Source organism: Ochotona curzoniae, unplaced genomic scaffold, assembly GCF_017591425.1.
Source record: "Ochotona curzoniae isolate NIBS_2020 unplaced genomic scaffold, NIBS_Ocur_1.0 contig_2723, whole genome shotgun sequence".
NCBI classification, from domain to species: domain Eukaryota; kingdom Metazoa; phylum Chordata; class Mammalia; order Lagomorpha; family Ochotonidae; genus Ochotona; species Ochotona curzoniae.
In genome coordinates, this window is record NW_024465573.1 from 7,120,273 (window position 1) to 7,134,619 (window position 14,347).

At 38.6% G+C, this 14,347-nt stretch overlaps 1 protein-coding gene across 3 annotated transcripts in view; it reads right to left on the reverse strand.

The window, feature by feature from the left end:
* Positions 1–933: 933 nt before the first annotated feature.
* CCDC82 (coiled-coil domain containing 82) overlaps positions 934–14,347 on the reverse strand; it is a 56,392-nt gene continuing 42,978 nt past the window's right edge. For 2 of the 3 annotated variants that reach the window (XM_040976843.1, XM_040976842.1), the window contains exons 6-8: positions 12,124–12,294; positions 9,118–9,303; positions 934–1,357 (exon numbers count right to left, since the gene is read on the reverse strand). In XM_040976843.1, coding sequence (XP_040832777.1) covers positions 1,292–1,357; positions 9,118–9,303; positions 12,124–12,294 — 423 coding nt within the window. In that variant the 3' untranslated portion in view covers positions 934–1,291. The remainder of the gene's footprint in view (positions 1,358–9,117; positions 9,304–12,123; positions 12,295–14,347) is intronic. The other variant, XM_040976844.1, reaches the window with a different exon arrangement.

Here is a 14,347-nt window from a genome sequence, read left to right on the forward strand (position 1 = left end):
TACCCTTCCCCATGGTGGATACCTCCACATTGGTGCAGTAGAACATATCAAATTCAGTCAAGATTCTTTCACTGCAAGCATATACCAGGCAAAGAGTCCAGCATCTAATTGTCCAGATACATTCAACGGTTTCTTGGGGAGACCATCTCTGGTCTGAAGGCAGAGCTGGCAGAATATCATCCCGATCAATTAAAAGCCCCAACATAACATCAACAACAATTTACAACATTATGGAATTAATTGTCATGGTATTGAGTAACCAATATATTACAAAATGCAAGTTCTTAACCATATCCTGTGACTATTTTATTGACATTTCGATTTTAATTTATACACAACCAGCTTCTATACACCTTAAAATGGTCATAGGGTACTATTCACCTGTCTCGTGTCTATTCTCATTTGAGTATTTAGCAGTCTAAAGCATTGAAGCATAATTCTGCTGAACTTGGCAGATTTTAGGACAGTCTAAACTGGCTAATAACTCTAGCAAGGCATATGTCAACAGTTGAGGTGCAAAACTGTTTTAAGAGGAGTGCACAGAGAAATCTTCCATTCTCCAGTGAGTAGTAACTAATCTCTGTGTCCTACCTAGCAAAGAGACCACTGGGAATTGGAGTGCCTTTGGGGCCAAGAATTCTGAGGGCCGAGAACCCAGCCCTGTTGGGATCTACCACATGGGATGGAAGAAGTCCAAATCCTTCCTTGCAGGATCCAAGGTCATCAGAACAACAGCCAGGAGCCCTAAGTCGTCTGCAGAAACAGAACAGTAAACTTCCTTTAGGACTAGGGAGAGGAGCTTTCTCTGGTCCTTACTTATTTCCAACTTTGGATCCCCATCCTCTCTTGCAATGACCATCAGGGTAGCTCTGGAGCCCCCCTGCCCAAAAAAAACCAAACAAACAAAATTAAAATAGACAGACAGAGAACAACAAGGAACGCTTAGAACCAGACAGGAAATGGTCAGCATGGATTCACATATACCAAATATATTCTTAAAATGCAGACTAACTAAACTGAAAGAACAGGAGATCATTCATTTGATAATAATAGGTTATAAAGACATTATTTTATAGACTTAAAATATATTTAGGGACTTGAAGTTATTAAGTCTATATTTTCTATTTATATCAGATAAAAGCATTATTAGACTGAGAAGTTTCATGATACAAGATGTTTTTTCATGAAGATACATATAAAATATATAAGTGGCACATGATACAGAGAAACAAGATTCATGATCTTCACATTTACAGCCATTTATAAAATCTTCTCTGAAGGAAATGTGTTATTAGTCAAACTTCTCCTCTTGAAAATTTTCAGCAGAACTGAGATATTCTTCGAGTTGTTTATATTTCTGCACATACAACAGAAAAGCTAGTTAAGGTTGGTCCTTCGAAACTACAGATATGAACATCAACAAAACCGTTTCACAGTAATGTGGAGAACACATCTATTATAATTAGGAACAACTTCTAAGCATGTCTAGTTCACAGAAAGCACTGGAAAAGAGGTTACACTGAGTATTATTACACCATTTGCATAACTTTTCTATAAATTACAATTTTCTGTCATCACATTTACAGTAAAAATGTAGTAATTTCAATAAAACTATTCGAGAAAAATTTGTCAAACATATTCTGCTGACAAAGAACTTGTCTATTAAATGCTTTGCTATTTACAGAATAAAAATAAATATGCTTTTCTTGTCTCTAAAGAGAATAGAGTTTACTAACCAGCAAAACAGTACAGGTATTGTTATGACGGTTCAGGAGACAGGTTAGGGTTAGTTAGGGAAAGTGTGGTTGTTAAGCTGTCCTGAGAAGAAGCTATGGCAGGCAAAGAATTAGTGGTGAGAGTTTTCTGGAAAAAAACCACAGTCCATCCTGACAACAATGTATGGGACTTGTCAACAATATGAGGTTTTTATAGAGGAATAGAGAGAGGAAAGGTTGCCAGAGAATAAAATGTATGAAATATTAGGTTAAACTAAAACTAGCATAATAATAATCTGGTAGACTGGTTTAATAAACTGCTAAACATTTTAAAATATGAGACTGATTTGCTTTGAAGTATACTTGAACAAGACTGGTAGCATTTTATCCATTGTAGAATAGTTCAGCAACTGGCACCCAGGTGTGAGTAACAGTGAAGGTGGAGTGTAACTAACGCTAGGACAAACTGAGAGCAGAATCAAGGATGGGACAGAGATTTCCAGGCTGAGAAACTACACCATAGCAGTCCTATGTCAGAGGCGCACTGAGGGAGCAGAGAGAATGTGGGTTTGGTTTGGGACGCACAGAGTTCTAAGAGCTTGCTTCAGTAAAGGAAATTAAGTGATACAATGGTTTGCTGACTGCCTATGAACTCCTGTTCTGTCCTCACTGAGATGGGGATCGGGAAGACCCTGACTTTGTGGTGGTAAAGCTGTGCAGAAGGGAATGTGGGGACTGGAGTTTCCTCTTGAGGCAAGGCCCGGAAACCCTTTCTGCTGCCCCCAAGATCTGCTTGAGCACCACCTCAGGAAAGAGAAAAAATAGAACACAAGGGTTTTTGTGGCCTGGAACTCAGCTAGGCATTGGGTAAAAGTAAAGTACTCTAGGATTTGAGATTCACTTTTGGCCGGTTTTAATGTCTCCCATATGATTTTCTTTTATTAGTCTACTTTATCATTAATACTAAGCTATGAAAGGATGCCTTCTTCTAGCTTTTGCTGCAAATAATGGTTAACACTAGTTGTTCATTTTCTAATCTCCAGGTCTCATAATAAATGGTTAAAATGTGGTGTTAATTTTTACAATCAAAATACTGATCATCATTTTTTTTAAGATTTATTGTTTTGATTAGAAAGTCAGATATACAGAGAGGAGGAAAGACAGACAGGAAGATCTTCCATATGATGATTCACTCCCCAGGTGGCCACAATGGCCGGAGCTGCACTGACATGAAGCCAGGAGCCAGTAACTCTTCCAGGTTTCCCACGAGGGTGCAGGGTCCCAAGCAGTCCTCAACTGCTTTCCCAGGCCACATGAGGGAGCTAAAGGGAAATGGGGATGCCAGGATTAGAACTAGTGCCCATGTGGGATCCTGGCACATGCAAAGTGAGGAATTTAGCCACTTGGCTACTGTGCTAGGCCCATTTTTTCCCGATTCAGTAATTTTATTTTCTAATTGTCATTCCTTTTACATTTCAGCTCCTATTTTACAGACTAAGGCTGAACAACTTAATACAGCTTGTTCCAATAATTGTTCTGATAATAAGTGACAAGAACAAATGTTTAAACTGATACTTTTGACCATCAAGAGTCTGGGTAGGGTACAGTTTGGGCAAGACTAAAGCCCCACCTTGACCAGGAAAGTTAAATTCATCAAGAATGCTACTACGTCACTCTGCCATGCTTTCTACCTCAAGATTTCTGCTCCCATGGTTCAAGCCTTTGCAGACACTGGGCCTTACTATAACAAAATTATTTTCTTGTGTCCGATGGATGGCCTCTTGAAAACAGCAGGAAATATGGGACTGGAGGTGGGAAAATGACCAGAAGATGGAAGGAGCTTGAAATCTTATACTGGGAAGTAGCAGTAGGCTTGGCATGGTAGGCTAGTAACTAAATCCTCACTCGGCATGTGCCACCAGGATCCCGTATGGGCACCGGTTCATGTTCCAGATGTTCCACTTCCCATCCAGCTCCCTGCCTGTGGCCTGGGAAGGCAGTAGAGGATGGCCCAAAGCTCTGGGACCCTGCACCTGCATGGGAGACCTGGAAGAAGCTCCTGGTCCCTGGTTTTGGATTAGCTTAGCTCCGGCCACTTGGGTGGTAAACCAGCGGATGGCAGATCTTTCTGTCTCTCCATCTCTCTCTAGATCTGCCTTCCCGAAGAAGTGGTGGGAAAGGAGCAGCTAAACCCATGGAATGGAATGGATTCATCAAGAAAACTCCATGAGGCTGATGACAGAATCTAATACAACAATTTTTAAATGCTGGTCTTTATTTTTTTTAAGACTTATTTATTTGTTTGAGAATGTTGCAAAGTAAGAGGGAGGGAAGCAGGGAAGCATGATGAGAGAGAGAGAAAGAGAGAGGGAGGGAGGGAGAGAGATTTTGAGATCTTCTGTAGTCTGGTTCATATTCCAGATTGCAACAACTGCCAAGGCTGGGTCAGGCTGAATCCAGAAGCCAGAGGTCAGAGGCCTGGAGCTTCTTTCAGTCTCCCACAAGGGGCAGCAGGGGTGCAAGCACCTGGATCATCTTCCACTGCTTTTCCTGGGTCACTAGCAAGGACCCGGATTGGAAGTGGAGTATATGTAATACAAATTGGCATGCTATAGGAAGCCCGTGTTGCAGGTTGTAGCTTTACCCACTACTCATGATGTCAGCAGCAGATCTTACTTTTCAATTTACCTAAGATTCACTCAACTTTTTCAAAGAGCTGATGCAGGGACTGCTTATTCTCTGCTTGCAGAGCCGGTGTCCCATTTGGACATTGTGTCTCAGCTGCTCCACTTCAAATCCTGCTCTCTGCTTAGGGCCTGGGAAGGCAGAGAAGGATGGCCCAAGTCCTTGGAACCCTGCAATCATGTGGGAGACCAAGGGAAAGCTTCTCTGTCTCTCCTTCTCTATTAAATGTCTTTCAAATAAAAGTAAAAATAAAAACAAAAGCTTTAAAAGAGCTGGTGCTTGATATTCTCAAGGCTAGGGTTGGAGAAAGACTGGATACTACATAGTTTTCATCAATGGCTGGGTGATTCTAACAAAGGTATTTTTAGGGCTATATTTTAAAAGTATCAGTTTAAGTGATGAGAATAAATACAAAGGGAAACAGTTTTTTTAATGTACAGGGAAAAAAGAGAGGAAAAAACAGAAGAGTTTAAGGAAGGGCAGGTATATGCAACTAGAATTTTAAATTCTTGAGGTCAGCATGGTGGTGCATCAGGGTAATCGTCTGACCTGTGGTGGCATCCTACAGGAGAACTGCTTCTAGTCCCAGCTGTTCTATTTCTGATCCAGGTCTGTGCTTCTTGCCTGGGAAAGTAATGGTGAATGGACCAAGGCCTTGGGTCCCTACACCCATGTAGGAGACCTGGAAGAAGCTCCTGGCTTCCAGGTTTGGGTCAGCTCAGCTCTGGCCATTACAGATGTTTGGGAGGTGAACCAATGGATGGAAGACTTTCTAAAATCTGTTTTCCACATAAAAATAAATATTTAAAAAGAATCTCTCATTGATGCAATAATATTTTTAATACATTTAAAATTTACTGGGCTCAGCTCAATGGCTTAATGGCTAAATCCTTGCCTTGCAACTACTAGCATCCCCTATAGGTGTCAGTTGATGTCCTGGCGGCTCTACTTTCCTTCCAGTTCCCTGTCTGTGGCTTAGGAAAGTAGTGGAGGACAGTCCCAAGCCTTGGGACCCTGCACCCATGTGAGAGACCCAGAAGGAGCTTTTGGTCCCTGGCATCTGATTGGCTCAGCTCCGGCTGTTGTGGCCACTTGGGGAATCAGTGGACAGGTCTTTCTGTCTCTCCTTCTTTCTTTAGATCTGCCTTTCCAATTAAAAAATACATAAGTCTTTAAAAATTACTTTAAATATAATTGTATACCTTACATTTAATACTTGTGTTGATATATTTACTTTCCTGTCATTTATGTGTCCACCTTCGCATCTTAACAATCTATCTACAAGGGCCTCAGAAACCCCATCACCATATATATTCTTTTCTTTTTTTTATTTTAAAGATTTATTTTTATTATTTTTTCATTGGAAAGGCAGATATACAGAGAGGAGAGACAGAGAGGAAGATCTTCCGTCCGATGATTCACTCCCCAAGTGAGTGCAACAGCCGATGCTATGCCAATCCGAAGCCAGGAGCCTCTTCCGGGTCTCCCACGCGGGTGCAGGGTCCCAAAGCTTTGGGCCGTCCTCGACTGACTGCTTTCCCAGGCCACAGGCAGGGAGCTGGAAGGGAAGCGGGGCTGCCGGGATTAGAACCGGCGCCCATATGGGATCCTGGGCGTGCAAGGCGAGGACCTTAACCATTGCGCCACCATGCTGGGCCCCATATATATTCTTTTCTGAAAAGTTCATTTATTTTTACTTGTTTGGGAAACATTGTAACAGAGAAGGTGGGGAGAAGCATCCGCCCTCTCCATTGGCTCACCCCTAAATGCCTACAGCAACTTGGGCTGAGCTAGGCTAAAGCCAAGAGCGAGAAACTCTGTAAGTGTCTTACACATAGGACACAGGTACTCAAGTCCTTGGACCATAATCCTGTGGTGCATATTAGCAGGAAGCTGAATTGAAGGCAGATAAGGGACTCAGCATTAGGTGGGAAGCAGATGTTCCAAGTGATGGCTTACTCTATTGCACCACAACACCATACAATTCCTTGTCAATGAAAAAAAAATCATAATAAACTGGCAAAAACATATTAGAGTATGTTCATTGGCTTATTTTAGAATGGAAAATATTTTGTTTTATTTATTGTATACTGATTTTTATCATTTTTCCTATTCTTTGTCGTATACTAGACTTCTTTCTACACATGTTCAATATTAGATTTTAAAATGATCTTTGAAATTCCATGGTCAGAAGGAACAAGAAGTATGAAATCACTAGAGTATGTAGTTTTTTGGGCAGATACTCAGAGGCAATCTATCCAGATAATAGAAGAAAAACATTTGAAGGATAAAGGGCAGAAAGGGGCAAAGCAAGATGTGAGACAAGCGGGGATCAGAAAGTCAGGAACCAATTGTGTGGGGCAAAAGGAGGGCTTGCAATAATTGGGACGTACAGAATGAGCATTCAGGTAGCCCTGAAGGCACTCTAATAGAGCAACTGTGACCAAGAGACTGCAGGCAAGAGAAGTATGCATCACAGCACAGGTGCCAGCATCTCACAAAAAGGCACAGAGAGACAGAAACGTCAAGGCATCTGATAGACTTCGAAATTTCATCATCGCCCAAAAAGCTACATATGGGTTGATACTGCTGTAAACTTCATAGATTCTGGGAAATTGTTCAAGAAACTTTATGGACAAGAATTTTTTAATGTGAGAATATATTATAAAGAAAATAAAGCTCTTTGATATTTTTATGTTGAAAATGTAGACACTATCTTAAACATTCATGACATTGACCCAGTACCTAATGCTAAATGTTATTTTTTTCAGTGACTTCATATTTGAAAGGCAAGAGAGAAGAAAGAGGGAGAAGGGTTGAGAGAAGAGGGAAGGGGGACAGGGAGAAGGGAAGGAGAGAGAGAAAGAGAGAGAGAGAGAGAGAGAGAGAGAGAGAGAGAGCAAGGGAGCACATGTTAGTTCCCTCCCCAAATTACATTTGCTAGATCTGGGTCAAAGTGGTTAGGAGCCTGGAACTTAGTACCTGCGCCATCCTCTGCTGCTCTCCTAATTCAGGCAGAAAAAAAAAAAAAGAAGATGGGGCAGCCCATCTTGAACAGCTCTGTGAAATTTCTTACAAAGTACATCTTAATCAACCATACCAAGCCAACAGCCCCAAGTGTTATTCTTTACACATATGGGACTCGGCTTTTATTGCCCTAAAATCATTTTTCTCACTCCAGGTAACTTCTGCTGTCCCAAATCTTGCTGAATTTTCTCTAAAGTACATGACTTGGAAATGTTTTTTAAAATTTTTTTCTACAAGAAGTTTCATGTTGTTCCCCAACATAATATTATTATTACATATATGTAATATTATGTAATATGTATATTATTATATATGTAATATATGTGCAGTGATCTTTCATGATCTTTCTATATATTGTAAGCAATTCTTTATAAATGTAGTATGCTAATGGGTTTTCCAATTCTACTGGTTAGCAACATTTAATGGTATCAATAAAAGCAGTTAAGAATTGAATGTTGTCTAGGAAAATGAAAATGGGTTGCTGTATAAGCAAAGACTCATAAACATTACAATTATTTCTAAGGCAAATGGAAAGTACAGAGAAGGATGGCAGTAAGGGGAAGAAGCATTTGGAAAAGAAATAGAAAAAAGTAAAATGTAATAAACTAAAGAAAGTAAAATGAGAGAAAGAACATTTAAGCCTTAAGATCACGGAGTGTTGGTTTATGGTGGGAGGATAATTGTCCAAAGGGAAAGCAACTGTGATGCCATTCTCCATCCTGAGAGATCTACGTTGAGCATGGCATATGCGGAGAAGTTCTTGTTCTCTTTGTATTTCCTTTATACATAAGTTTATGTCTTAAGACTTCCTGCCTCCTTTTTAATTTCCACTCTTACAAATGTGCCTGTGATGCAACCCAGGGAATAGATCTTGGGCTTTTCTTTTCTATTATGATTAAATATGCTATTGATTTGGGCTGCTAAAAGCCACTATTTGTTGTCTCATCCATTTATATAATTAGACATATTTTAGAAGACTGCAATCATATCAGCATTCTTTCGATGTACCACAAAGTAATGCGAGCAGACCAGAGCTAATGAACTGCCAGCAGATCTTTGAGAATCCAATATATTCTTGAAATCACTATTTTATCCCTCATATCAAATTTAATGACTAAGAGATATAGGGGAATCGAAATCAGTACAGTGGCTTGGATGATGGATTCCCTTTGATTTTCAGTTGCAGTGCTCATTGCTCAGTCCCATGTATTCATGAAGATGTGGGTGGAATTATACTGGCAGTCAGGATCCTTTCCTCAGACTGGCATCAAGTGTTTCTTTATATACAGATCATAATGACTGTTCTAAATGATAGGAAGCAGATAGCAGAGGCAAGTTCCTATACTCTGTGGAAGAAAATAGAGGAACTTAAAATATATGTAAGGAAGACGTACGTGAAAGTAAATGGACAGAGGTTCTTTCTCAATAGACAGTACAGCTGTTTATAAGATATCAGGTTAGCCAGATGAGTCCTTGGAACATCAGGGTAAAGCCATGAAAAAGCATCAAAGGAAAATATGGAAGAAGAGAAAATTCAAAGAAGACAAAATAGAAACACAAAAGGAGAACAAAAAATACAGAAGAGATTCTCTGTTAAATGCCAATGTCTTTTGATCAGTTGTATCCTTTGGTTAATAATAATATCAAGCTGCTGGAAATACAGAAGTTGGTTCTTATCCATTCAACTTACATTGTTAATCCAGCCACTTTCTTCCAATTGACTGAAAATTCTTTCCACTGTTTCTGTCACCTGTTCATCCTCAAAATATTCAGTATCTACAATGGAGCAACACTCCTGGTACAGTGTGAACTTGAAATGTTTCAGCTGATGATAAATTCTGGTACGATTGGCACAAATTATGCCCACAGTAAACACCTATATTAAGAAATAAGCATTATTATTTTATATGTAAAGTGAATTAACACACTAAAGAATATATATATAACATCTTTGTGGCATTCAGATTTTCTTTAATGATATACAAAAACTGTTAATTTTCCTTTAAATGTTTATACATTGAATTTATGTCATGATGATTAGTATTGAGCTTGGTGTATTTTCTTATAAAATGATATTTAAACATTCTGAAATCTACAGAAGCTGAAAAAAATATGCTAAGGATTCCATTCATGCTGCTGTGAACACATTTCTGCGTTGGAAATAATCTAGTTATATCATACAGCATTTGGTTGTTAAAAATTGCTTTTACAATTTGACAATATCATCAAACCAGTCCTGCTAGTAAATGACATTTAACAACAAACCTCCCATTTTGGCTAAAAAGTGGCTAAAAAGTTGCAGTTGTAACTAAGCACTATCCTGTGTGTCTCCATTCCTGCCACTGAACTAGATGGTAGATGGCAGAGAAGCCTCCTATAGCCTTTGTGAATAAAATACAGGAATGACTTCAAAAAGCTCTTGGAAAATACATGTTGTAAAAAAACACACACATAAACTTCAAACAAATTTTATACTAATATAAATATTTCTTAATTTTTTCATGAACTCTTTGGTTCATATGGTATCATATGGTTAAGGAATAATGTAATTTGTATTTCATATCACATTGTGCTCTGTCATTCCATAAAATAAGAGGGATTTCGCTCTATTTTGTTTTTTTAAGTTGAAAAAAGGACACAGACAACCAAAACACTCAATAAAGAAACCAGTGGAATTCATAAGAGAGTTTAGCAAGGTAATAGGTAAAAAAAATCAATGAACATAAATTGATGGCCTTAGTATACACAAATAACAAGAAAGAACTTGTAAGAACAGTAGCTTTCAAAATAGTGGAGAAGAATCTTAAATACCTTGGAATAAACCTAACCAAATGCATGAAAGACCTCTAAGATGAAAATTACAAAACATTTAAAAAAAATAGGAGGAGACATTGAAATATGGAGAAATTTCCCATGTTCCTAGATTGTACAAAGGTTTATACAGTAATATACAGATTCGATGATATCAAAATCAAAATCCCAACAACATTCTTCTCAGAGCTATCATTTGTGGCAACACAGGTGAGACGGGAGGACAGTACATGTTAAGTGAAATAAGTCAGATACAGAAATATGGATACTACATATTCTCATTTATACATGGAGGCTAAGAAGTTTATCTTGTATGAAAACAGGATTCTGCTCACCACAGTCTGGGAAGAACAGGAAGATGGGGAGACAATCAGAGGATGATTAACAACTACAGAAATGGAAACAACTACAGTTGGAAATGTTAACTACAAAGGTTTACAGCACAGTTGGGTAAGCATCATTGGTAATGGCTAAATGGTTGAAATAGCTAGTATATGGGCTTTTGAATGTTCCCAGCACAAATGTTAACCTCCGAGGCTGAATCATACATCAATTACCCTTATCAGATCACTGCATACTTTACTTATTACTGAAATGTCATATGCCACTCCATAAATACAGATAGTTATTATACATAAATTATTTTTAAAAATATTTATTTTTATTCAAAAGGCAGATTTACAGACAGAATGAGAAATCAAAAGAAGGTCTTCCATCCTCTGCTTCACTCCCCAAATGGTCACCATGATAGAGCTCAACCTATCTGAAGCCAGGAGCCAGGAGACTCATCCTGGTGTCTCATGTGGGTGCAGAGTCCCAAGTGATCCTCTGCTGCTTTCCCAGGTTACAAGTAGAGAGCCTAATAGAAGTGGAATAGCCAGGACATGAACCAGTGCCCCATGTGATGCTGGCACCATTGGATGGAGGATTTAGTTTGTTGAGCCATTGTGCAGGCGTGTGGGGCTCAGGGGCAAAGAGATCACTAAGTTAATAAGATGGCGACTAACAGTCCAGGTCACTGGCGGGCAAGATGGTGGCCAAGGACAGAGCCCTTGGCGTGAACCAGGGCAGGAGTCACGTAACTTCAAGGAAATAATGATTGACCAGGGCCATTTCACTCACCTACCCTGGCCTATGGGAGGTGGCTTCCGCAGTCATGCTCCTAGTAATTGGCTCCTAGTTTCTCCCCTCCTAGAATTCCTGAAATTCCTGGCCTGAGGCTATTTCTTACCCTATATAAAAATCTGAATTTCCCCAATAAATTGGAACTGCTGTTTAGACAGAACCCCTGTCTGTCTGTCTCTCATGGGCCAGGAGGCTGGGTGGCAGGCAGGCTCATCCCCTCAGGCAATGGGGTACTAAAGAAATCTGTGGGGGAGACCCTGCACTACTTAATCTTTAGTTGTATCTATTCATTCAATATTAACAGCACCTTGAGCATCTGGTGATAGCTCCAGAATTCAGCACATTTCTGACTACAGTCTGTCGGAAGCACCATGTTCTTTGAAGTCTCTCATACTAGGACCAAGAGTCATCTTCAATGATTTACTTGTGGATTACCTGCCACAAATCTTTTCACTTGGACTAAATTCTTGTTTGGACTCACAGGTAACAGTTAGCTTCACTTGCCCCAGTGATCTACATCATCTTCAGGCTGTAACCTCTGTCTTTGGGGGATAGGCACTTACAGAAACGTGCCAATTGGTTTCAATTATAAATACATATGCTGTAAAGACATATTTTCTACATCCAAACACTGTATCCTCTTTTCCTTGTACTCTTTCTCCTCGGGTTTTATTCTGTTTGTTAAAATGAGTGTTATTTGTGCAAGTCCATAAACTGAAGCTTGTAAATACTTAAAACTAAAATTAGAAGAAACAAATACCTGCTTGTCATGGGACATGAATTCATCTATTTTCATATTCCTGCTGTTATACAATTTTCCTGATAAATGCACTAAGCATCTACAGCAGCGATACAGCCCACAAGCCTCACACGTACGGTTTTTCGGACTCTTCCACTGGAGAATCACAGAGGGATAATTTTCTACCCGCTCCTATAAACAAATGGAAAATGTAATGAGGTTTAAAAAATTAAAATTTAAAATCTCACCAAATTAAACTATTTTAAGACTCACAACAGAAACAGATATATGAGCAAAGCATGCAGGTAATTCTTATTTTAATGCTCAACATAGAGTATATGTTTGACAAGATACTTTTAAATTAAAAATGAATTAAATGGCTATTAAATGAAAAGGATGTATGAGTTACTGCTAAAGTGTGCTGTGTAAAAGATTTCAATTTACTTCTTTTCTATCATCGTGTGTATTAACTGGTGAGCTTTTAGTTAAGAACAGGAAATCATGACAGCTAAAATTTAAAATAAGTTCACTTAGCCTGGTTAAAAAAGAGAAAATTCACATCTTATATCTCCATTTATGGGTAAGGCATTATGAAAATAAACAAATTAAAGGTATGATTGCTATCTGTCTAGTATTAATACAGATAGTGTAGCAATTAGGTTACCAGTGAATAAATAAACAGAAAATACCTGGCATTCACAAATAAGCTTTACTAAGTTTTTAAATTACTTACAACAGAGTATTTTTGCTTACGCTGAAATAGCAGTGACAGATACAACTATTCTAAGTAGCAGTATTGATTGAGTTTTGCCATAATTATTTGAAATGTACACAGTGACCTATTAATCTGATTAACAATTCATATTGCATATTATCTACCAGTTTGATAGGTATTAAGTACTTAATATACTACTGGTTTTCTTTTGATCTTGCGTAGTTAAAAACCTTTTTGTTGTAGTTGTTGGTCTACCTTCCATATTTGTTATATTCATGGCATTTAGAATAAACAGGTAACCTTCCTTCCTGCTTTTGTGGTACTCATGGAAGCATATGCTGAGATGAAACCTCTGAAATGAAAGCTTTATTAATATCGGTTCCTTAAATGCCTAGGACCGAGCAAAGTACTTTCTGAAGAATCACACTGGACATACTTGTGCAAGTGAAACATAAACTCGTTGGGATAAACTATTGACATTTTCTTGTTGGTTAGTTTGTCATTTTATCTTCTTGTGCAGCTTAATATAGCTTATCCTAAAATATTATTGAATTATTTATGTCTAACTTTTTCAGTTTTTTTGAATTTTACATTCACCATTTCCATGTTAGTTTGCCTAAATCTAGTAAATCCACTACAGTTTGATAAGGTAAAGTCTAGAGAGAGATATAGGTTTTAGAGACCAAGAGACTGTACATTTAAGTATTAGCTTAATTGCCAGTTGTGGTACTTTATGTAAATTAATTTTGTTAAGTTACAATTTCCTTATCTCCAAAATGGAAAAGATAATAGTGCTTTCCTTATATGATTACCCTGAAAATCACATCCAGTATTTTGCACACAAATTATTTGGTAATAGCGAAATTATCTATAAACATGCTATTTTCTCTATTAAAACACTATGTCATTTCCTAAGAGCTATTCCATGCACTTACAGTTCAAGATAAGAAAATATTTCTTTTGAAGGTTGCAAGATATTTTCTGTATATCAGGGAAAAATTGAGGTTTAGAGAGTTTAGAAACTTAACCAAACTAAGAAAAAATACATCAACACACACACAGTGACTCAAAGACAAATTATCATTCAATTTGAAGTCTTTCTAGAATTCTACATCTATATCTCAAAATATTTACTGATTTATTTTGAAAGTTAGAGGGAGAGAGGGACAGGCAGAGTGAGATCATCCATTACTGTTTTCTTCCCCAGAAAGCCAAAACAGCCAGAGCTGGCCAAGGAACTTTATCTAAGTCTCCCACATGAGTGGCAGAGCCCTAATCACTTCAGCCCATCTTCCACTGCTGTTTCAAGGACAGCAGAGCTAGACTGAAGTGGAGCAGCAGCTGGAACATGAAAGCATGCCCTTAGACCTGGCGCAGTAACCTAGCAGCTAAAGTACTCACATAGCACGTACCAGGATCCCATACTGGCACGAGTTCTAATCCTGGTGGCCCCTCTTCCCATTCAGCTCTCTGCTTGTAGCCCGGGAAAGCAGTCGAGGATAGCCCAAGGCCTTGGGACCCTGTACCCCT